General features: G+C 35.1%; 4 protein-coding genes across 4 annotated transcripts; 2 read left to right on the top strand and 2 right to left on the bottom strand.

The window, feature by feature from the left end:
* Positions 1–220: 220 nt before the first annotated feature.
* Positions 221–4,768, bottom strand: LOC104117573 (serine/threonine/tyrosine-protein kinase HT1-like). The gene is made up of 3 exons (XM_009628639.4): positions 3,452–4,768; positions 1,737–2,192; positions 221–656 (listed from the first exon to the last, which is right to left on the bottom strand). Exons 1-3 carry the CDS (start codon positions 3,869–3,871, stop codon positions 408–410), a joined length of 1,125 nt encoding a protein of 374 aa, XP_009626934.1. The 5' UTR covers positions 3,872–4,768; the 3' UTR covers positions 221–407.
* An 8,656-nt stretch (positions 4,769–13,424) lies between these two features.
* On the top strand, positions 13,425–18,709 carry LOC104117574 (uncharacterized membrane protein At1g16860). Its single transcript, XM_009628641.4, has 4 exons — positions 13,425–14,278; positions 16,865–17,020; positions 17,844–18,055; positions 18,142–18,709. Exons 1-4 carry the CDS (start codon positions 13,550–13,552, stop codon positions 18,332–18,334), a joined length of 1,290 nt encoding a protein of 429 aa, XP_009626936.1. The 5' UTR covers positions 13,425–13,549; the 3' UTR covers positions 18,335–18,709.
* A 1,162-nt stretch (positions 18,710–19,871) lies between these two features.
* Positions 19,872–22,518, top strand: LOC104117585 (glucan endo-1,3-beta-glucosidase 8-like). The gene is made up of 2 exons (XM_018778064.3): positions 19,872–20,433; positions 21,226–22,518. The coding sequence occupies exons 1-2, from the start codon at positions 20,078–20,080 to the stop codon at positions 22,352–22,354; spliced, it is 1,485 nt and encodes a 494-aa protein (XP_018633580.3). The 5' UTR covers positions 19,872–20,077; the 3' UTR covers positions 22,355–22,518.
* Positions 22,519–23,073: 555 nt separating this feature from the next.
* On the bottom strand, positions 23,074–26,462 carry LOC104117575 (tropinone reductase-like 3). The gene is made up of 6 exons (XM_009628642.4): positions 26,130–26,462; positions 25,244–25,360; positions 24,151–24,285; positions 23,827–23,952; positions 23,469–23,570; positions 23,074–23,376 (listed from the first exon to the last, which is right to left on the bottom strand). Exons 1-6 carry the CDS (start codon positions 26,259–26,261, stop codon positions 23,227–23,229), a joined length of 762 nt encoding a protein of 253 aa, XP_009626937.1. The 5' UTR covers positions 26,262–26,462; the 3' UTR covers positions 23,074–23,226.
* Between the last annotated feature and the right edge of the window lie 319 nt (positions 26,463–26,781).

Genomic DNA, 26,781 nt, shown 5'->3' with positions numbered 1-26,781 from the left:
AATTAAAACTGCATCTCTTTGTAAGGGCGAGGTAAATAATACACAGATTTAGAAAGTATGGCATAAAACTAAAATAGAATAAGCAGAGCATTTTTGGAAACTCAGTTTAAATGAAATAATGTAATATGAATTGATGTTGCTGGCACACTCAAATAAAATAAGCCAAGCTTAAATATACATAATACAATAAAATAATTTATGATATTTTAACAGTACAAGATACTAAGATGCCAGCAGACCATTCACATTAGTGTTAGATATCATATAACAAGGATTACATCAGATGTGATAAGTATACTATATATACAAGTTGTATACAAGTTGTAATTTAGTAACCTATTGGGAGAACAAAAAGGCTGATCAATAATACAATGACAATGTTTATTGTTGGTTATAAAAGAGTAAGATCAGACATGTACAGGTATAGATGAATTCATTGATACACAGCCTTTCAATCGTTCAAGAATGGCGTTTCGACTGACAAGTCTTGAATGGAGTGTCAATGGAAGCCCTTCTTTGACACATTCGTCGTATTTCTCTAATGCAGATACAATGTCTGTGAAGTCTGGCCTCTTTGAGGGGTTCGCAGCCCAGCAGCGTTTTATGAGGTGCGCGAGTGCTGGTTGACAACTCGCGGGCAAGGGTGGTCGTTCATTCTGCAAAATAGTGAAAGAAAGATATAAAAACAGATGAAATTCCTTCAAGGTTTATGGAAGTATATATCAAGAAGACTGCATCAGAATATAAATGAAAATGGTTCAGTAAGTCTCGGGCTTTTAACACATTTGTCCAGGGCTCCAAGCGAGCAAAAATAATTACAGCAAGTAGCCAAATATACATTGATTATGTATAAGGTAATATGTATATTGTACTTAATATACAAAAGATATACATTTGCGCATTGGCTATTGTTTTGGGTGTGGATATAAATGTGTAAACCCAAGTGTAATGTGTTGTAATAGTAGCCACTTCTAGGCTCCTTCCCGGGCTGCTGGATCACTCCAGTGCTTCAGGTACTATGGACCATCTGTCATCCATTGTAACGGCACCGTTTCATTAGCGAGGGTGCCTAAGCGCAATTCTTTGCTATCGCTTCTGATGAGAATAAGGTACAGTCACACTTCTCTATAACAATATCCCTTTCACTATAAAAGCCAAGTTTTTTTCGGAACCGATTTTTATATTATGTTATAGTATAAGTTCTCTATAACAACACTTCACTATAGCAGCCAAAAAATATCGAAACAAACGAGACTGTTATAAAGAGGTTTGACGTATTAGGTAAAGGTACACGATATCAGTACTATGACCACCTCCTTTTGGTTGAGAGCAGCTCTTTTCTCCGTAACATTTTGAAGATGAATTATTCTTGTTAATAAGTTCCTCAAATTTCCAATGAAAAACAACAACAATAACAAACCCAGTAGTTTCCCACAAATGGGGTCTGGGAAGGGTAAGATGTACGCAGTCTTACCCCTACCCCTGGAAGGGCAGAAAGGTTGTTTCCGATAGACCCTCGGCTAGAGAACGACTGAAAAAGAAAAGGTAATTGCAACAAGTAGGAATGACAGCAAAATAAAATAAGATTGAATCCAAGAATGCAGTTAAACTCTAGGTAGTAATAGCAATTTATGAATAAAAAGATATCATACTAACACTAATACTAGCAACTGAGTAAGACAAAGAGAAACGCTCGACTGCCTGATGGAAAACAAAAATATGTGCAGAAGTCTAACCTTCTCAGCAACAGCAAAAGCGGCTTGCACGGGCGTCATTCCTTGAAATGGTAACAAAGCTGTTGTGAGCTCCCAAAGCACAATTCCAAAGCTATACACATCAACTTTACGTGTATAAGGTTTTTCCTTAATCATCTCTGGTGCCATCCAACGATAAGTTCCCATATTTCCTTTAGCTTCTCGACACTGTGTTTCAAGACATGATGTCCCAAAATCTGCAACCTTGACACGCATTTCGTCGTTCAGAAGTAAGTTACTTGATTTAAGATCTCTATGAATCACTCCTTGTGAATGCAGATACGCCATCCCTCGCGATATATCAAGAGCTAACCTCAGAATTGTTTCTATTGAAAGTGAATAAGGCTCTTTCTTGTTGAGATACATTCTCAATGTTCCTTGTGACATGTACTCCATAATAATGCAGTATACAGGAGGCTTTTTACAAGCAGCAATGAACTGTGGATAAAAGAGGATAATTTGTAAGCAAAACTGTATCATTGGACAAGCATTTGACAGTAGCATCAATAGAAGCTGCACAAATTTATGGAATCCAAATTGACAGTCTCATTAGAATAAAACTAAAAACTTGAAAGATACCACACAACAGAACCACTCAATGAACAATATTATTGAATTTTCTGGCTTCACCACTGATTACACTAGGAGAAAAGTGTGTGCAAACTACACCGATCTTGCTTTATTTTTCTCAAGAAATGCAAAGAGCAATCACTTCCTGAATCCTATTTCTTTTTTGTTTTTTTGATGTTGCTGATGGTCGAGGACAGCATGTTGATTTTTGAACATAAAAGAGGGAAGATGCATTTGACATAACGCGCGGAGCAGAACAATGCCTATTATGTTTCTGCCTTTACAAGCATTTCCTCCTAATAATCAAGCTGAAGCTAAGCTATAGATATGAGAAACTTAAGTATTTATAACAAGGGAGAAGCTATACATGAAGAAGTATGTTCCTTAGATAAAAGATAAATACTAGACATCAATGTTTCTGTGCTAAGAAAAAATCTTGTGTTACAAAGGTAATCTCACAATTCTCTAGTCACCTGTGTAGCATATTTGGTTAGTTGATTCTTTTTGAAATACAGTAATAAACTGACCACTTAGCTTCTGCAACAGCATAATAATTCACTTCTCAGAGAAAATTTCTATTGTTCCAACTACAAGAATACAAGTAAACATGAGACAAAAACCGGATTTCCTTCCATCTGCCTAAGTCTTGGCGGAAAGAATTACGTAACACATGTGCTAGTGAGAGATAAAAGGTACCAAATAAACACGATACAACAACAATAGCAAACCCAGTGTAATCCCACAAGTGGGGTCTGAGGAGGGTAATGTGTACGTACGCAGACTTTACCCCTACCTTTAAGAAGACAGAGAGGTTGTTTCCGGTAAACTCTCGACTCGGGAAAGGTAAAAGGGAGGAACAACAACAAGCAAACCAATCAGAAAACCGAACCGAAAATATAATACTAACATTAAGTAATGCAATCAGAAAACCGAATCGAAAGAAACAACAAGTAATAATATAGATTTAAGAAAATACAAGACTAACACTAAGTAATGCACTAAAACTACCGGACAAATAAACACAATAAATAACATAAAAGAGCATAACTATCATTACAAGTAAACATGATATAAATAACATAAAAAGAGCATAAAAGCCATCATTCTGAAATGTAAAGGAACTCAACCTGAACTATATTGGGATGATATAATCGAGAAAGCAAACGAACTTCAGACTTAAACTGCTGTTCAAGTTTAGCTCTAGTCTCCTCCTTATGAGTTGGAATCCTTACCATTTTAACAGCAACTGCTCTCTGCTTATAAATTCCTCTATAAATCCTGCTATGTGCCCCTGAAGCAAACTTATTACCTATAAATAGCTGAGACAAATCAGCTGTCCATTCCTCTTGATCCTCTTTAGAAACTTCCCAAGTTTCAACATTATCAGATTCTAATATCATTGACCATGATTCTAAACTATCAAATCTTTTCCTGTCCATTGTTTCTATATCAGATGAATTCCACTGATTTCTTGTTGAAGATGAAGACATTTCTAATGGTTTACTCTTTGACCTCCTAAGCTTAAAGGGATTAAAACAAGTAGCCATTGGACCCCAAAAAAAAAAAAAAATTTAAAAAAAAAGAGAAATTTTGACACAACCCCGTTAAATAAAAAGTGTCAAAACACACTTTTCAGAAGGTGTTTTTCTTCTGAATGTGTGATTTGATTTCAAGAAATGCATGAACTGATTTAGAAACATGGGTTCCAAAGGGTAAACTTAAATTCATTAATCTATCATTAAAACAAACCATTAAGCCATTACACCGAAAAAGTTTTTCAAAGTGGTCGAAGATCAAGAATCAGTCTTTCATTGTTAAATAGACGGGAAGTCTTTGGGCTAGTGCGCTGACGACGTTTTTTTGCCTTAACCTAAATAAAGACAGAGCGTTTTAGGAAGGTTGACGTTGAAAAACAAGAAAGGAAGCTTTGCATGATTAAGGAAAGACAAACTTCAAGACCATTTTTCAAGAATCAGTCTTTCATTGTTAAATAGATTGGAAGTGTTTGGCTAGTGCGCTGACGTTTTTTTGCCTTAACCTAAATAAAGACATAGCGTTTTAGGAAAGTTGACGTTAAAAAACAAGAAAGGAATAAGCTTTGCATGATTAAGGAAAGAAAAATTTCAAGACCATTGAAGAGTAAAAATTACAAGAAAGAGCTATGGAAAAAGAAAAAATGATGAAGATAATGTAGAAAAGATTTCATGGTTATAAAAATTGAAAGAAGAATAGCCATAAAAATGGAGTCTTTTTTGCAGAAGTAGCCTGTGAGAGTTGCATGAAACTTTTGGAATAGTCATGTTGAGGAGAAAAAAGAAGTTAGTTTGGTTTGGGGAAAAAAGATGAATGTCAAAGCAATAATTTCAAGGGAGTCCCGTGAATTCTTGGTTCAAGATCAAAAGCTGTTTAAGACTTGACATAGAGAAAGTAAAAGAAAAAAGGAAAAGGAAATGGGAATGCTTTTTTTAGAAGGAATCCAAGTCTTCCTTCTTCTTTTTAATCAATCAATGCTAAATTGCTTTTAAGTGACCACATTGTTACAACCACAAATTATAGAGAAATAAATTTAAGCACATTTATAAGAGAATCATTTACCACTTCTATATAGAAACAATATTCATACTATTTTTTCCAGCTTGAATCTCATTCAATTAATAAACACGTTAATCTAATTAATTTGGATTTGTGTCCTACAAAACGTACTAATTAATTTGGATTTGTGTCCTACAAAACGTACTAGAGGATAAAGCGCTTCTCGCCAAAAATTTCTTTGTTCCATGGTATAATTTTAAATTTACGTTTAGTTTGCATCCGGCCATCCACAATACATCACTTTCATTTTGTCATATTAAATTCAATTTCTTTTTTCTAGTTAAGGCAAAAATATTTAGATGATATCTTTTCATCTATCAAATTTTAGTGGATAGAGTTACTAATATTTACGCGGAAAGTAACAGATACACATGAAATAGTCGAGGTACTTGCTCAAAGCCAGTTTAAAGGGCTAATTGTAACATTGACACTTGTACCATACTAAAATATTGGACGTTCTTTTGCCAAAAACAAACAAGATACAGTCCCATATTGTTCCTCTGCATGTAAGCCAATCTAAAGTTTCTTCAAATATTGATTTATGCAACTCCTTTTAAGTTTGGAATTGGGGATACTTCCTATTTAAATTGGGGATAAGATACCCTACCCTACCTAAATCCTTAGAAATTGATTTATTTATGGGGGGCACTGCCATGAAATGAACTTGTTAGGGACCAAATTTGATATTGTCTATCTTTTCAATTTTAAACATTAAAGGTTTCATTAATTTTGTCTCGGTCAGAACTCTCTATAACAATCATCCTTTATAACAATATTTCACTATAACAGCCAAATTTTCTTTGGAATCATTCGTCATGTTATATTATAATATATGTTCTCTTAAAAATATCGGAATAAACGGGACTACTATAAAAAGTTTACATATACATACTACATAAAGGTTTCAAAAAGTGACATGTAACTTATCATGGTCTTTCTTAAATTTTACAATATTCAAGTTGTATATACTTTATTTTTAGATTCAACAACTTCTCAGCAAATTAAATTAGAAACTTATTAATAAACAATAGAAAGATCAAATTATTAAGATAGCATTTCCATCAACATTGTTTCTTGCTCGGAGAGAGTGTCTCACACAGACAAGTTTTGAATCTTGAAAAATTGATAAGAGGAAACTCTCCTCCCCCTTCCCACCAAAAAATTACTATATATTTTAAAATTGTTTCATATTTCAAACTTGTAATAACATAATCTTTCACCAAGTTATCACATTAATATTATGTGAAAATATATTAGAAAAAGGTTCCCACTGCAATTCTCATAGTGTGAAATATCTTGAATTATGTCTTCTTCAATGGAGTTGCTATGCAAGTTGGACAGTCAAGCCCATGCCTTTTCACTTAAAGCAGATTATGTGAGGTCCTTTTCAAGTGTGGATAGTCAATTAGCAATTTTATTGGGCTTAGAAGTGACTCCCAGGCCCAAACTCAAAAGCAGATAATGTCAACTGGGCTCAAGGGAGGCCCAATTAAATCAGTCTCGGATTGACGATAACGTTATGGAAAAATTACGCGACACATCGAATATTTACATTTTATTTACCATTCGTAGCTATACTTTCGGCAAATTTACCATCCGTAGCTATATTTAAATTTTATAGCAAATCCATGAAATAAGAAATTAATTATTTTGAGCTGAAACAAGCACTACAAAAAAAGGGTATATTTGTAGCTCAGTTGGTTAGAGCGTTTGCTTAGCTAGCGAAGGTCTTGAGTTCGAATCTCAACAAGAATATTTTATTTTTCTATTTTTTTGTATTTATCTTAATTGTATTCGTTGCGGAACAAATACAGTTATTACATATTGTATCCTTTGTATATACCCTTGTATGTAGTTGATACAAGTTGTATCATTTGTATACATCCTTTATTTCGCCTTGGTTACAGTTTGATACGTATTGTATTCGTTGCACGAATAAATACAATTGTGCGAACGAATACAGTTGATACATGTTGGATTCTTTGCGCGAACGAATACAGTTGACACAGGCTGTAATCGTTGCGCATTTGAATACAAATGATACAAGTTAGTAATAATTAAACAAGTTACGAATGGTAATTAGACAAATTATAGTTATTAGGCTCTAAACTATAGTGGTTTATAAAAAATTTCCTCTAACTCTGTGTAACTTATAGATAACGGGTTTGAACCGTGGAAGTAACCACTAATGTTTGCATTAGGTAGGTTGTTTATATCACATTCCTTTTGTTGCGGCCCTTCCACGGACCCTATATGAACAAGAGATGCCTTGTGCACACTATGTTGTCCTTTACATTAGTTTTCTCTTAAAAGTAAATGGACGATCTATAAATTATTAGAGTTTCTTTTTTGTCAAACAATATTAGACTAATAAATCAAATTTATTTTCATATACTTTGAATTTATTGCAAAACGCCTCCAAGAACATGTCCTACGATAACATAATTTCACGAATTCTTTATAGTGTTTATATATATTTGAATCATTGTGATTTCTCATTTATGCTGAGAATTGTTTTGAATCTATACGCCTTGAATTTGAAAATCAACATGCAAAACTTGTTGAGAATATTCATTAATTAAGTGAATACCCGTCTTCTTACGAAGTCAAACAATATTTAACGAATAGAAAGAAAAGAAAAAAAAAACGCAATAAATTTGGAAAAAATAAACAGAGAAAACAATCTAGTTAGACACTAATCATTAATACTATCAATTATTGCTTTTCTCGAGTACCAAACATAAGGTACAAATAGTAGCTTTCTTATGCCTAATTTTAATTATATGGTTTCCCCACAAGTTGGTCATGTACTTGACATCATTATTTGAAGCATATGATTAGCTCAATTGTTTGTTTAATATAATGAGTTGAGTGATAAGGGTTTTAGTTTTGGAGAAGGGGAACACTAATTCACAGGTTTATTCAACCATTGAATTCGTTAATATTTTTCATAACGACTTTACCATATATAGAAACCTTGCTATAAATTGATTAAATATGAAATGAATAATTTTAGAGAATATTGCACGATCTTTAAACACTATATTAGAGAATATATATATATATATATATATATATATATTATGTGTGTGTACTAGATCTCACCAAGCAGGTTGTTATAATTCGAATCGGTGGAAAATTTACAGATACCCTGGCTTCTTGCCGAATATTACGCACGATTACATGAGGATATGATATAGGAAATGCCGAGGCGTACGGCCCGATCCAACAAAAATATTTAAACGGTGCACTTCCGAGGGTCGAACGGCACGAACCATAGATGCATCTATTAAACTGCCAAGGCGAACGACCCGCTCCCATGAGAGTGTGGTACATAAATCATGTCGAGGCGAACGACCCGATCTCATAAAAGTGAAATACACAATTCTGCTGAGGCGAACGGCCCGATCCCATAAGAATAAGAAGTTTTGATGGGTCCTTGACCCCACTCACAAATAAGCGTGTGAGTTGTAATTTCTTTAACAAAAATCTTTCAATGAAACGTATATGTATATATCCTGGGAACATGCCGGAAGAGGAGTAACATTATTCGGTGATTAATCATGAACTCGTAAAGTCTCTACAAAGAAATTCTAGTCTCAAATAGTAATGTAAAACAGAGGAATTAAATAGGCGAGAGACTGCTCAAGTAGTACAGCTATAACATGATGTAAGCCTAAGTCTACCCGGACAATAACATGAATCTAACTACATATGGACTCTCGTAACCTCGTGTGTACGTAGTCCCCGCAACAAGTTTCATACATTAAATACATCACCTAGGGGTAGTTTTTCCCCCTCACAGAGTTAGACAGAAGACTTACCTTGCTCCGAAATTTCATTACCGGCTCCAGAGCCCTTTAACACCTCAAAATCGATGCCCGTCGCTCCAAAACTAATCAAACAATGTGCAAACCAATAAAAATATACTCTAATACTCATAACAAATCAATTTAGACAAATTCCCAACTCCTCTCGAAAAGCCGATAAAGCAACCCTCGGGCCCAAGTGCCCGGATTCCGAAAATTTGCGAAGATAAACATTATCTATAACATTACGAACTCAATATATGATTTATTCTCAATTCCATGCCCAAATTAGTGGTCAAAATTCAAAAAATATAAATTTTTAGGTTTTGCTTCAAAATTCCAAATTTACACAAGTTTTTGTGCCTAAATCTATGTATAAACCTTGTATGAAACTCACAACTAGTAAAAATCATTTACCTCATGCTTGTTGATGAAAATGGTGCTCTAAAATCGCTCCTAGGTCGGCTCCCATGGAGAAAAATGAAATGAAAATGGCCAAACTCCCGTTTTTAAAACCTCACTGCCCAGGCGACCTTCTTCGCGATAGCGGAAAGACCATCGCGATCACGAAGGCCAAAGAAACACTGCCTCCAATTTCCTCTTCGCATTCGCGTTCCAGTAGCCGCGTTCGTGAAGGTCAACTGCTCCAGGCCCCGCTCCCTCATCTCTTCTTCGCGTTCGCGGTTGGGCCTCCACATTCGCGAAGCACTGCCAGGCCCACCTACGCGTTCGCATGCCCCTCACCGCATTCGCGTAGGGCAAAATCACCAGCCCAGGAATCCTTCTTTGCGATCGTGCCCCTTCTCCCGTATTCGCGAAAGACAACACCATTATGAGCAAAACAGCAAACCAACAACAACTTTTCATCCCAAATTTGACCCGAAACCACCCCGAAACACACCCGAGGCTCCCGGGACCCCGTCCAATCACACCAACTTGTCCCATAACATAACATAAACTTGCTCGAGGCCTCAAATCACATCAAACAATATCAAAATCATGAATCTCACCCCAATTCGAGTTTAATGAACTTTAGAACTTCAAACTTCTACATTCGATGCCGAAACCTATCAAATCACGTCCGATTGGCCTCAAATTTTGCACACAAGTCACATTTGACATTACAGACCTACTCCAACTTGCGGAATCAGAATTTGACCTCGATATCAAAAAGTCCACTCCCGGTCAAACTTCTCAAAAATCTTCAAAATTCCAACTTTCACCAAATAATCCCGAAATGACCTACGGACCTCCACATCCACTTCCGGACGTGCTCCCAATACCAGAATCACCATACGGAACTATTCCCAGACTCGAAATCCCAAATGAACATCGATAGCATTGAAATGCACTCCAAACCAAATTTATGAAATCCTTCCAAAATGCCAACTTCCACGATAGGCGCCGAAACATTCCCGAGTCATCCAAAAACCGATCCGGACATACATCCAAGTCCAAAATCATCATACAAACCTGTTGGAACCTTCAAATCCCGATTTCGAGGCCGTATGCTCAAAAATTACACTTTAGTCAATTCCTCCAACTTAAGGCTCCCGAAATTAGAATTTTCTTTCTAGATCAACTCCGAACTTTCCTAAATTAAATTTCGACCACGCGTACAAGTCATAATACCTGAAGTGAAACTGCTCAAGGTCTCAAACCGCTGAATGACGCGCTAGAGCTCAAAACGACTGGTCGGGTCGTTACAGAGTTATTTTTTATTTTATTTTTTTATTACACTTGAGAATTAGTAAGATGTGTATTTACTAATTTCAGTTAACTTAAGAAAGCAAAAGATTATCCTCCACTTGTTGGACATAAGATTTGAAAGTGATTAAAATAACTTAACAAGTTGAAAGTTTTAAAATATACTTAGTATATTTATATTATGCTTCTTTAGGTACTAACTGAATCCCCAATCAACAGGTTATATCTTTTTTTGGTACGCAAAATTACATTTACGTCCATGAAATTTTGACTTGTATGAAGAGCTCTTCCCTTTACACAAATGTTTCTAAGTATTATTTATTGGCCAAAACTATGTTGTAATCTATGTATTATAACAAGCCAATCTTGTCCTTCTTTTGTATATTTTTTTTATATCTTTTCTTCCATATTGAGTAAGTGAACAAGTTTTCTTTTTTGCTAATCATTTTATGTATGCATTTAATTATGTCATGCCAGTCAAGTTCTTTAAATAATAATATCCTTAGACAAATAGTATTAGAGAAGCTGAAAAAAATAAAAAAAATATGTAATAAATAAGAATATTTAAAAGCTTGTATCTCTTGTTTTATTTTGTATTCATTTGACAATTTATGGTGGGATTAGATTTGTGATCAATAAAATAAAGATAGTGATATAAAAGGCATTTATGTCTACTTTATATTAAGTAGTGGAAATTTAAAAGCACATGACACATACACATTAAAAAGTGATTTTTTTTTAACTCAAGTTATTTTTGTTGAACAAATCAAAGGAGAGAAAATCTTGAATCACAAGGGAAAAAAAATTCATATTTATAAATCATTAATCAAAGTTACATTAAATACTGAACAAACCTATATTGACATTTCTCAATTTCCTTCTTTTTTCAACCTGCCTTTTGCCTCACTCATTTGTTGGATTATTCATCACATAATAAATAGTCTTTCTACCAAAAACAAAAAAAATTGCTACTGTATATTACTACAATAATAACATATACAGTATGTTCTCACAGTGTGGAATTTGGAAAAAATAACGTGTATGCAGATCTTAACCCTAACTTGCGAAAGTAAAGAGATTGTTTCTGATAGACCCTCGGCTTAAGAGAAACAATTCACATCATGTTTGAAAAAGAAGAATAATAGTAAAGAAGCAATGTTAAAAATAATAAATGCAAGAACAATAACAACATCAAAATAACAAATCAATAGGTAATAATAAAGCCAACATAAGATAAATAATAGGTAATAATAGAAAACGAAGGCTAAGATAATACTAGAATGATATGTAATCAGTTCAAAGTATGACATGTAGGAAAACTTTTATTTCAATTTGAGATATCATTAGTCCAATTGATTTTGTTTTAATCTAATTGAAAGTGACCTTATTAGATTCAGTACATGTTATTGACAAAATCATACACATACTAATTATTAGTACAAATTGGGACCTTTATTGAACAATCTATTCACTTACCAAACTAGGACCAACAGATGGCAATGGCTAATTTGCTACCGACACAAATAAACATAATGGAGAAAATAATTACAAGGACATGAAAATTAAGTAATTTAATGCATAAAATATATAATAATTAATATCAATCAGAAAAAAAAAACAAGAATTGATGGATTATATTGACAATCTTCCACCGAAGTCCGAACCTCATTGGTTTTTTATTAGTAACAAATAACATCATAAAAATACTTATAAAAGAAATAATATAAAACAAAAAAGTGTTTAGCAACCTCCTAGATTGGAAAAAAAGACAGCGCATGTTGTACAGCTATTTATAGACAGGGACACAAATGTTAATATCTCTAAACAAAGGTCCATCTTTGTATTTTCAAGCCCCTAAATCTCCACTCTGCTTTAGCACTCCTTTTTTATTAGCAACTACTAATACAACGTAAAGCGTGCATGGGAATACAACATATTTAGTTTAATTATACTTTAATCTTTCTAATAATATACTATTATTTATTATATCAAAACTTAAGAAAGTGCATTCATTGAGATGAGTCTTAGTTAAATCATAAGTTTACTTTCTAAAGAAATACTAGTACATTTTTTTAAATTTTAACTATCTAATTAAAATTCATTGGTCGAGTTAATTGAATTAGAAGGATCTTTAAAAGGAGCAAATCCTGTACTTTTTAAAGATTTTCTTTATCCAAAACTAAAACTTAAGGGATGGAAAATTATTGTCCCTTCATCGCATTTATCATAGGCATTTTCAAACGCTATCGAACATTTAAGAAGGGGTCCTTTGGTTGTCGGTTTGGTTGCCGATTAGAGTTATGCATGTATTAGTTATGTATGAATAAGTGATGCAGAGATTAGTTATGCAGGTATAAGTTATACATGAATTAGTTACGTATTGATTATTATTTTTAAATATTTGGTTTGTTGTATTAGAAATTGATATAAATTATATAAATTTTAAAGTAAAATACTTATTTACTGATTTTGTCTCTAATAGATTGAGAAGAGGAAGAGCCTAGCAGTGATAGCATCAATATCTTCATGCTTGTTCTCCAAATGATTTGATATAAATCAATCTATAGAAGGACGCATTTATGTGTAAAATGAAAGGGGTAAATTTATCATTTCAATATTTTAATTATTAATACATGTATTAATTATTTCATCTTCTATCTTGCATAAAATAATACATAGATTGACTCATAACTTATACATGTATTATTTATGTAGAATTATAAAATGACAACCAAATATGATATTAGTTATGCTGAATTTTGTACAAAATAACTGACGGCTACCAAACATTGCATAAGTTATGTTGCCCTAATATATGAATAATTTTTCTCCTAACCAACTACTAAACGAGATCACTATATCTAAATTTTGAACTCGAGATATCTAATTAAAGTAGGCGGAATCTTAATCATCTTATTTAAAATACTCTTTGTAAGACAAATGTCATTATAAATACATAATAATATGTCCTTTTTTGTCTTTTCAAATCCCCACTCTCCACTTTCCAATTTCTATCACCTCCTTTTCCACTCCATTAGCTACATTACACTTTCACACTCCAAACCCACACTCTCCTCTTTCTTCACAGCTTCACTTTGGATTCTCATTCTCTAAAAAATGGGTTCTCGAACCGGGTCGCACCAGCTAAGCAACGGGTTAATCGTCTCGGGCCGACCCGAACAACACAAGGAAAAACAACCCACAGTCGCATCTCGTGCCGTTCCTTACACCGGCGGCGACGTTAAAAAGTCCGGCGAGCTTGGAAAAATGTACGGCATCGATTTCTCAACTGGGGACCACCTCCACCCTCTTGGGGGCCCGCCAATTCTGAGGCCTTCATCTTCTTCACAGCATAATAGTGGATCCGGACCCGTCAGATCCGGGCCTAACTCCGGCCCAATTCCGAAAAGATCCTCTTCCTCCGGTTCCGGTCCAATAATGACACCAATTCAGCCCACCGGTCTCATTACCTCCGGTCCGCTGAGTTCCAGTATTGGTCGACGGTCCGGCCAGCTCGAACCGGCCGGTTCGTTTAAGAAAGTAGTCTACGGTTCAGCCGTTACGAGCTTGAGCGATGAAATTAAAATGGGTTTTAGGGTTTCAAGAGTGGCAATGTGGGTTTTACTTGTTGTGTTACTAATGGCTTTAATGGCGGGTGCTTTTGTGATGGCGGCAGTTAAAAAATCGGTGATTTTAGTGGGTGTAGGTGGAATTTTAGCGCCAATTTTGGTGATTTTACTGTGGAATTATGGCTATAAAGAACGAGGCTTGGTGGGTTTTTTAAGAAGATTTCCTGATGCTGAGCTTAGAGGTGCTGTTGATGGACAGTATGTGAAGGTTACTGGGGTAATTTTACACTCATATGCACATTTTGTATTTTAGCTGGCATATATAAATTATAAATTGTGAATTTTAAAATTAAAGTCCTTCTAAATATAAAGAAGTAAGTATCATTTTTTGTTGGAACAGAGTAAAAAGTAAAGTGTATCAAGAAGAAATATTATTTTAATTCTGGAATTTGATTTCCTATTAATTTTGTTTGGTGATGTTGAAATGTATATTCTATTTTTTTATTTCATGATTTTGTCATTAGGTGGTAGTTATGGTTGTTTAGTAGGATGGATTTTTTGGATGATACTCCCTCCGGTTTAAAATTTGGTTCAAATCAGTGACTTTTTTAAAAAGCAAGAAGGTATTAAACATTTTCCCAAATTTACCCTTGTCTAATAAATGATTTGAACAAATTCATAGTCTTCCAATGCTAATGTATTTATGTTGAGGAGAGATAAATGTTAATTTAGTCAAATAACCGTCATAATAAATGTAATTAAGTGATCTTCTTATTGGTGTGTCAAAACCTTAAAAATCACTTATAGTGGAGTGGAGTAAGTAGTTTTAAGATTGTCATTTGCCATATTGTCCTTGAAGTGAATGACCATGTGTGTGAATGACTTTGAGTGTGCTTGTGGGTGGGATATTTCTTAAGCTTTGACTTTGACTGTCACTTAAATTATGCTTAAGGAAAGGTTAAAGCACATAGCTTTATGTGGTGTTTTAGTCTTGTGAAATGTTGGCTGCTGAGTATTGTGATTTGAAGTTGCTCTGAACATTTTCCTTTGATTCTTAATGTGGAAGAGTTGCTTTAGAAAGGGGAAAATGGAAAGATGAATGGGAAGGAAAATATGATATAATAAGTGGATATGTACTGGCTGCTGATGTGTATATACTTTGCATTTTTTTTTATAAGTTACTTCCATTGCAGCTTTTAATTAGTTACTTCAAAAGTTATTTTTTAATAAGAGGGTAGAAGTTAGAACTACCTTCCTGATATTTCATTACCTATTCAACAGAGAAATAACTTTTATATCTTTTTGTATCTTATAAGTTTATTTGTGGCAACCTTTCCTTTCTTTTTGTCTTTTCATTTGATACTATAAAATGCGTGCTGCTTCTCATCTCCGTCCTTTTAAATGTAGTGTTCAGGTTCTTATTATCTCTTGGTTTCGTTTAGTCCTCCTTTGTGATTCCTATCCTACCTAATACAGGGAGAACTTATGCTTCTTTCTTGTCCTTACTAACCGTATAGCCATTTGCACCCTTGAACATGATATTATGGCATGGTCTATCTTGACCGACTCTTATACTAATAGATAACTAATGCCCTGACGTTGTTAGGACCATCCAATTTAAAGTTTTCTCATGTAAATTTATCAAATTTACAACATAGTGACAAGTGTTGTCTAATAGTTGGACTGTCCAATTACAGTACAACTATTTCTCTCTTTATCCAGTTTTATCTCAAGAATAAATTAAATAAAATTTAAATATAAGAAAGTTAAGTACATTTGAATCCACATGACTGGAAAGTGAGTATTTGAGCTTGTTATCATATATAGGCAACCTCGGAAGATTCATTCTTTTATTCCCAATCTAGATTCTTTTAGTATAAAGGCAAGCTTGGAAGAGAAATCATATTCTAGTCTAAAATTGAGATTATAATTTAAGTTATCCTTTCCCAATAACCTGATGGAATGAATGTATAGGAATTATTATTGCATTTGTATAACCCCCTCATGTATGGACATTTGCTGAATTCGATCCAGCCTGTTCCCCAGAAAAGGGAAAAAAGGAACCCTCCAAAAGTGCCATACCAAAAAGTGGACAACTACTTTTCTTTATACAAACAGAGTAAAATAAGGAGAACAAAGTTAGCTTTTAATGTGGTAATCAAATTATTGTATAGCATTTGCGTTAATTATAGCATTTGAGTAAAATCTAGATAAATATCTACTGTTTTAAATTGTTGCTACATTAAGCTAATCCGTTTACTGTGGCTTCGTCGTTGAGTTCTTACTAACACTACCCTCATGAGGTGTAAATAATGCTTGAACGGGGACCGTCCTTATTAGCATTCTTCAAGTCGTGTAATAACACCTTTACCTTGCCCCGGTGGGAGGTAGCATGAAAAGTGACCGTGCACACAAGCTTGCCCGCACACGGTACACTGCCGTTATAAAAAAAAAGGTCGTGTAACACCTGTAAAGCTGATGGTATAGTCAAGAAGTCGCTAAGATATTCTGATAACTGTATTGGTTGCTAACCTTTAGGATTATATGCCTCATTTATAGTTTCCAAGAACTAAATCCACCTTGAAACTATCATCCTTAGTTGTTCCTTTAAAATGTCTTTTTCCTACAAAAGTAGGCAATTTGAGGGCTTTTCTGTATTCAGCTGGACAAACTATGTACTGTTCCTATACTTCTTGTTGCTCCAAGCCTCTCACAATGGCTCTATGTCCTCGTTTCTTTGTCATAGCGTTCTCTTGAGGTTGTGGTCAACCATACATTTGTCGCCATTAAAATCTTGCATTCCAAATGATGCACGGTTCACGAATGTATATTTAGGGAATAATATATATTGTTTTTTTTGTAGGTTGTTACTTGTGGCAGTATCCCTCTTGAAACTTCTTTTCAGCAGATACCACGATGTGTATATGCTTCTACAGAATTGCTCGAATATAAAGGTTGTGGTGGAAAATCTGCACATCCTAGACAGCGTTGCTTTTCATGGGGACGCAGGCATTCGGAGGTTAGTTTGCATATCAACTATTTGAGTATTTCTGGATTTGGTCATAGTACTCAGTATCAATTGGTATCAGCAGTCTCTGGATGCTATTTCAATTTTCAAGTACAATACTTATCAGAAGTCTATACAAATGCTTCCAAGAGGTTGCCATAGTGTTATAATTGTATGGCCGGAAAGAAACAAAATATGTTTTGAAGGACAAGGAAGGGATATCTCTGGGATTAAAAATAACTTTCCACATAATTTGTACTTCTGGTGCAAGAAGAACATATTGGAAAATGTAGAACAATGCTTGGATTTTATAGAGATGCTAGGGAGGAATTTGTGATAGTCTGTTCTTGAGCCTTCCTTCTTGTACTTTTGTACCATCTTGGTACTTTATTTTATGAAACCTTTACCTTATCTCAGAAAAAAAAGGTTTCTTATATGGGAACTTGAAGGAAGTATTAAAGCTTCAACTAGCTGACAGTTTGGAATTCAGGGCACATAAGGCCATGGACTATCTATATATTCAAGGTTGAAATGTGCGATTTCAAAGGGTCAAAGGGTCTTTAACCAGCCTCATATGCCAACTTCTAGGCTTAAGTTCTGGGAAATTTCTAGGCTTCTACTGGTCAGAAGTTGCTATAGCTAATAGCCCTGTTACGGTTTTGGATACTTTTAATTTTCTGATACACTAATTCTGTACTATTCAACTCCTTAGTGGTCGTAACAAGTGGTGACAATTGATACTTGCCCCTTATTATGTAGTGGTCATGACTCCTAAGATTATGTCTAATGAGATACTTATATATGTTGCTGACTTCTGTATGTCTTGTGGTAACAGAAACATGTTGCTGATTTCTATATATCAGACTTTCAGACTGGATTAAGAGCACTGGTGAAGGCCGGTTATGGAGCAAAGGTGGCGCCGTTCGTAAAACCAATAACAGTTGTTGATATAACAAAGAGTAACAGGGAGTTATCTCCCAACTTCCTAAGATGGCTTGCTGATCGGAGCCTCTCAAGTGACGACCGTGTAATGCGACTGAAAGAAGGGTAAGCTGAGTTCATTCTGCGATTCGTCTACTTCTGTGCTTCTGTTACGCAAACTAAGGTTCTTTATGGTTGTTTCAAAATTACAGTTACATCAAAGAAGGGAGCACCGTTACTGTCATGGGCGTTGTAAGGCGCCAGGAGAATGTGCTAATGATTGTTCCACCAGCCGAGCCTATTTCAACTGGCTGTCAATGGACCCGTTGTCTCCTTCCAACCTATGTAGAAGGTCTCATCTTGACCTGTGATGATATTCAGAACGCCGATGTAATTCCTGTATAGGTTTGATCGTATAATACCAATTTTGATTACCCTATGAGTTATGGCGTCGTGATGCCAGCAAAGCTGCCTTGTTTGGTTCCTATGCAAATATTCAAGTGTATGTAAGATTGCATAGCAGAACAGAAGCAGGCAAAACTGATATCTTTGATGTCTGAAGTTGATAGTCCTATGTATTTCAATGTTGGTGGGAGATACTTAATATCACGTGGAATTAGTCCAGGTGTGCGCAAGCTGACTTGGACATTTTCCTCCCTTGAACAGCTAAGCGTGTTGTATCGTGTAGATTTTATATCTAGTTTGTTTTTTAGCTGCAATATGTATATTAACTGTTATGTTTATATATAAGTTTATAGCTTACTTTAGCTTTTCATTTCATGTGAACGTTTGGCTAAGCGTGTTGTAACGTTTGAACGAAAAATACAGTAAAAGTAAATATACAACTAATTATTCATTCTTTTAAAAGGAGAAAAGGAAAAAGAAAGAAGTTGACAAGCTGGTTCTAATTTATCCACTATAACAATGAGGTGATAAATTTTTTTGTTCCATTAAAGTATATGAATTTTGTTGATTATTATAGTAACAATAAAATAATTAATAATCATTATAAAAGTAAATTTACAAAAATACTTTTTGTTAACTTAGCTTTACACAAACAGTAGTCACTAAACTTTATTCATTAACAATAAATATTTCCATCAATGCTCCGTACGGATGTGTGAGCGGCTGGTTGTGGAGGGCACGAGAAGAGGTAGAGGACGGCCTAAGAAGTATTGGGGAAAGGTGATCAGACAGGATATGGCGAGGCTCCAAATTTTCGAGGACATGACACTTGATAGGAAGATGTGGAGATCGAGTATTAGAGTTGTAGGTTAGGATGTAGTTGAGTCTTGACTTACTTCGTACCATTGTGGGACTAGCCAGGTAGGGTTTTTGTCTAAGATAGCTGGTGATAATATTGTGTTTTACTACTTCGCTTTTCAGTGCATGTCCTATTTACTAGCTATCGCTTTTCCTTTGCATCTTTCTTCTGCATTTCATGGTGTTTCTATTTTTCCTATGATTGTTGTGGTGATATTAATATTGTCTCCTTTTGTCCTTTTGTCTTTTTGTTTTCTTGAGCCGAGGGTTTTCGGAAACAACCTCTCTACTCCTTTGGGGTAGGAGTAAGGTCTGCGTACACACTACCCTCCCCAGACCCAATTAGTGGGATTTTACTGGGTTGTTGTTGTTTATTGATTTTACTTTTGTAGTAGGTAATTTCAAATTTTCAATTGATTTAATGTGACAAAAAATTTAGTTACTTTACTTTAACGTGGACAGCCTTAAGTAGTGTCCACGTGTCCAGTTGGTTAAGAATTGATTTTGGATTCCCTTAATTTAAATGATAATAGTATCACACATTTTTCTTTTTTAAATTTCTTTCTGCTATTTTTCTTAGCTTTGTACTACATTTTATACTGTTATAACAAGTAAAATAATTTTTGACAAGATAACAATAAACAAAACCGATATTTCTGACAATTCTTAGAAGCGCGAAATGGCAGGGCTCCTGCCTCCTTAACTGAATAACTGAATCAAGATTCCATTCATTCCCCTGTGAACTTCACACACACACACACACACACACACACACACTCACTCTCTCTCTCTCTCTCTCACACACACACACAGAGCTTACAAGAAGGAGATATAAACTTTCAAGACTTTATTGAAGGGAGCTAAGATAAGGGGAAAAAATTGAGAATGGGTAGAAGAAATGATCATCATTTCTTGATTTTGTGTATTGTAGGATTATTTGCATTTATGGGAATGTTGACAAGGTGTTGGGGGAGTGTAGGAGTGAACTGGGGTACAATGGCAACTCAACAGTTACCACCAAAGAGTGTGGTGAAAATGCTGAAAGATAATGGATTTGATAAAGTGAAACTGTTTGAGGCAGATGACAGTATTTTGAATGCTTTAGTTGGTACTGATATTCAAGTCATGCTTGCAATTCCTAACTACATGTTACATGATATGAGTGCTGACCCTTTAATGGCTACTGCTTGGGTCCAAGAAAACGTTTCTGCTTATGTTTACACTGGTGTTGTCAAAATCAGGTTCAAAAGTTTCATTTCATAGCCTCCTTGTTTGTTTAATTTTTCCTTCTTTACTAAAGATCATTGAAAAAGAAATGCATTAGTTAAATACTACGTAGTTTCTTCTCATCTGCCTAAGTGGTAGAATTACTCGGTATCTGTGCTGGTGGGAGGTAACACGTACCTGATGGAATAGTCGAGGTGAGTGTAAGCTGACACGGATAGTATCATCATAAAATCCAGTAGTTAAATACTAGGTGATTTCTTCCCATCTGCTTAAACGACATAATTATTCAGTACCTGTATTGGTGAGAGGTAGCAGGTACTTGATGGAATAGTCGAGTTGCGTGTGAGCTGACCGGATAGCATCGTCATAAGAAATACACTAGTTAAATAGTTCGTAGAGGTTTGTGCAATTTATCTCCAAGAATTTCAATTTATGTCTTATGTCTGCAAAAATCATAGCTCGAGCAATTTCACTTTGGTTTTTATTTGGTATGATGTCGACATGAGTTAGAGTTTAAATGGAGAAACATGATCGCTGATGATTCATATAGCCGACCCCAACTTATTTGGGACTGAGACATTAATGTCGTTATATATAGGGAGACCAGGAAAGGAAGGGCAACAGGGGCAATATAAGAATTGAATCCACAATCTGTTGTGATTGGAACTTCCATTAGTCCTTGGTTGTTCAAGTATATTCCTATGTTTTATCAAAATATATGCACTTGTTAAATAGGAGGATTTCTTGAGAGTTGCTTTTAAATTTCTAAGTAGCTTTTCTCAGTTTCAATTCTCAAATGAATGTAGGTATGTGGCAGTAGGAAATGAGCCATTTCTCCGAACATACAACGGGACATATCTGCCCTACATATTACCAGCTCTGAAAAACATTCAAGAAGCCATCAACAAAGCAGGATTAGGATCAGAGGTGAAAGCAACTATTCCCTTCAATGCTGACATTTACTTCTCCCCCGAGTCAACTCCAGTTCCTTCTGCTGGTGATTTCAGGCCAGAAGTACGCGATTTAACCATTCAGATTGTCCAATATTTGTATTCAAATGATGCCCCTTTCGTCGTTAACATCTATCCTTACCTCAGTCTCTATGGAAACATCTACTTTCCCTTAGACTTTGCCTTTTTTGATGGTTCAAACAAGCCTGTTAGAGATGGTGAATATGTTTACACTAACGTGTTTGATGCCAATTTCGATACTCTTGTTTGGTCATTGAAGAAAGCTGGTTTTCCTGAAGTGAAAATCGTAGTTGGAGAAGTAGGGTGGCCAACAGATGGAGATAAAAATGCCAATATCGAAAATGCTATGAGATTTAACCAAGGATTGATTCAACATTGTTTGAGTGGACAAGGAACACCTGCTCGCAAGGGCAAAATAGAGGTTTATTTATTCAGTCTCATTGATGAGAACGCGAAAAGCATTGCTCCAGGTAACTTTGAGAGGCATTGGGGAATCTTTGAGTTTGATGGAAAGCCAAAATACGAGCTAGATTTATCCGGGAAGATGCAGAAAGATAAAGGATTGGTTGCAGTAGAAGGTGTAAACTATATGCACAAAAGGTGGTGTGTATTAAAACCAGAAGGGGTAGATAATGCAGAAGAAGACTTGCCAAAAAATATTGATTACGCGTGCAGTCTTTCAGATTGCACAGCTTTGGGGTATGGTTCTTCCTGTAACCATCTTAGCGCGAAAGGGAATGCTTCCTATGCTTTTAACATGTATTATCAGTTCAAGAATCAGAATAGTTGGGACTGTGATTTCGATGGCTTGGCTGTGGTGACTAACGACGATCCATCTGACGATAAGTGCCACTTCCCTTTGATGATTTCTGTTGGTCATTCAATGGTGCTGCTGTTGCAGAAGAGATTACTATTTATCATACTTCTTGAGGGATGTTTAGTATTCTTGCTGCTTGTTTCCTAGAGAAAGTCACTTTGAATCCAATGCTGGTCTAATGATTTGCCACTTATGTGTATTATATTGACAGCTCACATGATATAACAAGGTTTATTAGATTATTGTAGGTGAAAACCAGTTCAGCATTGGATTTGTAAAGCCATCTGCAGATTTTATTTTGATACATTTCTTCCTAGGATTGTACAAGCTTTGTTCAATTTAGCTGAAGTTGAGTAAGCATAATTCTAGTTCTAATTGTGAATTCTAGTTTATAAACAGCTTTTCTGGTGCTGTCTTGGTTTACTGCTCGTTGAAACTAATGTTGTTTTTGATGGTTTCTTATGCTGGTTAAATGCTGTTTTGACGTTGGAATTTGCTGCTGTTGCTGTTTTTACTGGTTTCTAAAGCTGGTTTAAATGCTGTTAATGTGCTTTGCTATTGAGGGAGGGATTTGGAGAAATTAATCAACATTACAAACCTAAAAAGGTCCGGCTCAAGAGTATAATTATGAAAAGAAAGCAGGAACGAATCCCTCCTTTTCACTGTTCTTCAGCCGAGGGTCTATCGGAAACAACCTTTCTACCTTCATAAGATAGGGGTAAGGTCTGCACGTACGCATTACTCTCCCCAGACCCTACTTGTGTAATTTCACTGGTTTTTTTGTTGTTGTAAAGCAGGAACAAGTAAATGTTATTGTTAGCTCCAAGATAGGAGATAGTACTTCACTAAATGCAGGGAAAGAACAGTGAAGGGAAGAACATAGTACCCCTTGTATTTCATGTGTAGTTTTAAAACAATGAAAGGAGCACAAAGACCATGATTCTTAATATCATCGTAATTTCCTCTTATGGAGAAGCGATAACGAGATTATAAAAGACGGAGGACATACAAGAAAGATGCTACAGTCTTGCATGCATTCCACCAGCAACTACAAGAGTTTCTCCTGTTACATACGCAGCATCGCCTGAAGCCAGATAGGCAGTAGCCGCGGCCATGTCTTGTGTTGTTCCGAGCCTATTGAGTAATGTCTTAGCCTCAAGTTCTCTCCTCTTAAGACAATCAGCATCGAGAATTAATAAACTGTGAACTTGATCAAATTTTAACTGACAACAGATAGAGATCTAAAATTATGAGAACTTACCACATTAGCATTTCCCGTGATAAATTCAGCAAAATGTGTGGGTACAAAACCTGGTGCTACACAGTTCACACGAGTATTTGGAGCCATTTCAGCTGCGAGAGCCTGAAAATCCACAAATTAAAAGGAAACTAATAGGAAATCGATAATTTGCACCATATGGCCTTTTATGAGGCCACTCTTTAAATTTTGTCCTCGTTAGCCCACTGGACTAAATTTCTTCTTCAAAAGTAGTTGAATGAAGTTTTCTTTTTAGGCTAATGGGGGCATAATTTAAATAGTGCCCGAAGAAAAGGCCATTTGTGCAAATGCCCCAATACTATGTGGTTATTCATATGCCAATAATGCCAAAATTAAGTACCTTGGTCAATCCGAGAAGGGCTGTTTTTGTTACTCCATACATTCCCATGGCAGCTGATGGTGTATAACCAGCAATAGAGGAAATTATAACAACTGAGGAACCCTTCTGAAGGTAAGGAGCTGCATCCTGTAAGTGGTTAAAAGAGTAAAATATTATGTGCAATGCCAAAAGTAATACTATTTGGACAATGGAATCTAGAACAAAATGAAACACGTGACGAAAAGAAAATATTAGCATCACCAAATGTCCTCAATAGAATTTTCTAGAGGCACACATGAAGATGAAACATTTTTCTCTTGAAGTTATTCATATCAAATCACTTACTTGAAGTAATAATATAGCGGCTTTCACGTTGATATCCCACAACTTGTCAAGGACTGGTTCTTTAATTTCCAATATCGCATCCACCGTAGGATTTACAGCAGCATTTGACACAATGACATCTAATATCCCATATTTCTGGAAGTGGGAAATTCCAATTAGAAAAATTGGACTAACCACAGAATTCTTCATTCATCTTTCACACTTTGAAAGTAGACAAAATTATTACCTCAAAGGATGAAATCGTTAAAGAAAAAAATCGTTAAAGACACTTTAAGGAGCAGTTTTGACCACCAAGAGAATAAACACACTCAGTCATGAATAACAAAGATTCGCGAGCAATCAAGAGTCCAAATCCCTGCTGGAAACTATTAATCCACCATGTTCATATTTATTACTCTTAGTTCTTCTCTCCAGAATTTATAGAGAATGCAAATACCTATTAAGCTCTTGGCACTGAACTCAAATTTAACATCTTCACAAAATCTAAATCGATGTCCAATATACTTCACAAACTTCTTATCCAAAATGATTCCTTAAATGGCTCCATCTCTAGCTGCAGAGGAGAGCATTTTAAGAAGAGTAAACAACAACCACTCTAATATGATGAAACGGTTAGACTCCCCTACGAACCTCATGCGCAAGGACCAATTGAGAAAAGCATCTCCAGATTTACACGCAAAAGTGGGTGCAAACCTTGGAAAGCTAGCAGAGACAAAAAACATGAAGTGATTTCTTATCATCTACCTAAACCTTGGTGGGCAGAATTACTAGGTACGTATGCAATACCTATGCTGGTGAAAGAGGCAGCAAGTACCTGGTAGAATAGTCGAGGTCCGCATGAGCTGGCCCACACACCACTGTTATTAAGAAAAGTATGCTCACACTAGAAAAGGATTACAAGCTAACTAGTTTCTTTCACTAGCAAATTTAGCCAGTGAAGAATTCAAGCGCCAATCAATTAAACATTAGTGCATATCTCGGTTTTAATAACTTCCGAGAGTTCATTAGTATCTTGTAGATATATACCATACATTTGAACTCAAACTTCTGGATTTGATTGATTGAGCAAGTGATAGATACACTAGTAGGATACCTGAATGGTCTTGTCGATCAAATTCTTCCTCTGTTGTGCATTAGACACATGACATACTACTCCAAAAACTTCAATTCCTCGATCACCAAGTTTTTGGACTGCTTCATCCACATTTTTCTGTAAAATCAACAGATTAAGAGAACGCCTCAAGTCAACACACCAATTGCACAAACAAGCAACCAATCTATATATAGTTCAAATTACAACAAGCAAATAAAATCCACTCTAAGCAAAATTGAAGACTCAGCAGACCCATCAAATATGAAAGATTCAATTTTTTCAATAAACACCCATCAAATATGCAATCAAAGACATAAAAAGCACCAAACTTCCGGCCAAATTAGAAATACCCAAATGAAGATTTCACATAAACTTGACAAGAAATGATGAAGTATCAACAAAGATATGAAATAATTAAACACCCAATTCAAAATATCCAATCTAACACAGAAAAAGCTTCAAACTTTGGCCAAATTAGAAACATCCAATTAAAGAATTAATAGAAACTTTACTGGTAATGTTAATTTCTATTTTACTGTCTAACCATCAGCTATATAGACCGACTAATCGGGATTCGTGCCACATAGGACCCATTAAAGGGGAGACGCTCCTAGGAATTTCTCCATTTTTTCGTAGCCCAAACACGAGACATCTAGTTAAGGTCGAGGGTGATAATTAAAACATCAACAGTAAATTACGTGAAATGGTGAAAAACCAATTTTAGAAAATGCAATCAAATACAGAAAAAAGTATCAAACTTTGGCCAAACTAGACACACTCGTTAGAAGAATTCACTGAAACTTGACAAGAAATTATGAAATACATTAACAAAGAATTATCTGAAAGATTAAATAAAACAATTTTTTTTTCCTTCAATAAAGCAAACCTGTTTTCTGGAGGAGATAACAACAGAAGCACCTTCTAAACCAAGCCGCTCAGCTATGCTAAAGCCTATACCCTGTGTTGAAGCAGTTACAATTGCCACTTTTCCTTGAAATCTTTTTCCAAATTTCTCCATTGCTGACTAATAAGCTCAAACACTTTAAAAAAATATATTAAAGAGAAACAAGGGTACTGATTTTCTTGTTGGAGTTAGAATTGCAATAGTTTAATACTTCTGAATTATTGGGAAAGGGACTCTTTTTATTCGGATTCGGATCTATGGACGTTGAAGATTATGAAAATTTATGTATTTTTACTATGGGAATGAGTTTAATATATTTTAAGGCCCACACCTGTTTTGTCTGTGTATTAAAGTAGCTGATAAATTCAAAGAAACAAAAAAGTGTAGCTGATAAGTTCAATGAATTAAGAAAATATCTTACAAAAATTAATAGTTGGGAAATTTTAAATTTAAAAAAACTAAAACAAGAGAATTTATGGATTAGGAAAAGGCATTGATATAAGTGAATAAAATTGTTAGGAAATTGATAAAAGTGAATAAAATCATTTTTAATCTTTGCTCAAGAATGATTTACTTTTTTCATTATTTGCTACCATCAATGTGTATGTGCAACAAAAGTATAGCTAAATAATAA

This window comes from Nicotiana tomentosiformis, chromosome 5, assembly GCF_000390325.3.
Source record: "Nicotiana tomentosiformis chromosome 5, ASM39032v3, whole genome shotgun sequence".
In the NCBI taxonomy this organism is placed as follows: Eukaryota; Viridiplantae; Streptophyta; class Magnoliopsida; order Solanales; family Solanaceae; genus Nicotiana; species Nicotiana tomentosiformis.
This window is presented reverse-complemented; position numbering and strand designations above follow the sequence as displayed.

What these genes read in the sequence shown, in the direction of transcription:
- LOC104117575 (XM_009628642.4), bottom strand. Translation starts at nt 26,261, where the DNA reads ATGGAGAAATTTGGAAAAAGATTTCAAGGAAAAGTGGCAATTGTAACT. An exon ending in CCGCTATATTATTACTTCAA is followed by an intron (nt 23,953 to 24,150) that starts GTAAGTGATTTG and finishes AACCACTTACAG; the next exon opens with GATGCAGCTCCTTACCTTCA. An exon ending in CCCTTCTCGGATTGACCAAG is followed by an intron (nt 23,571 to 23,826) that starts GTACTTAATTTT and finishes GTGGATTTTCAG; the next exon opens with GCTCTCGCAGCTGAAATGGC.
- LOC104117574 (XM_009628641.4), top strand. Translation starts at nt 13,550, where the DNA reads ATGGGTTCTCGAACCGGGTCGCACCAGCTAAGCAACGGGTTAATCGTC. An exon ending in AGTATGTGAAGGTTACTGGG is followed by an intron (nt 14,279 to 16,864) that starts GTAATTTTACAC and finishes TTTTTTTTGTAG; the next exon opens with GTTGTTACTTGTGGCAGTAT. An exon ending in GTAATGCGACTGAAAGAAGG is followed by an intron (nt 18,056 to 18,141) that starts GTAAGCTGAGTT and finishes TCAAAATTACAG; the next exon opens with TTACATCAAAGAAGGGAGCA.
- LOC104117573 (XM_009628639.4), bottom strand. Translation starts at nt 3,871, where the DNA reads ATGGCTACTTGTTTTAATCCCTTTAAGCTTAGGAGGTCAAAGAGTAAA. An exon ending in ATCATCCCAATATAGTTCAG is followed by an intron (nt 2,193 to 3,451) that starts GTTGAGTTCCTT and finishes TTTTATCCACAG; the next exon opens with TTCATTGCTGCTTGTAAAAA. An exon ending in CTTTTGCTGTTGCTGAGAAG is followed by an intron (nt 657 to 1,736) that starts GTTAGACTTCTG and finishes ACTATTTTGCAG; the next exon opens with AATGAACGACCACCCTTGCC.
- LOC104117585 (XM_018778064.3), top strand. Translation starts at nt 20,078, where the DNA reads ATGGGTAGAAGAAATGATCATCATTTCTTGATTTTGTGTATTGTAGGA. An exon ending in ACTGGTGTTGTCAAAATCAG is followed by an intron (nt 20,434 to 21,225) that starts GTTCAAAAGTTT and finishes AAATGAATGTAG; the next exon opens with GTATGTGGCAGTAGGAAATG.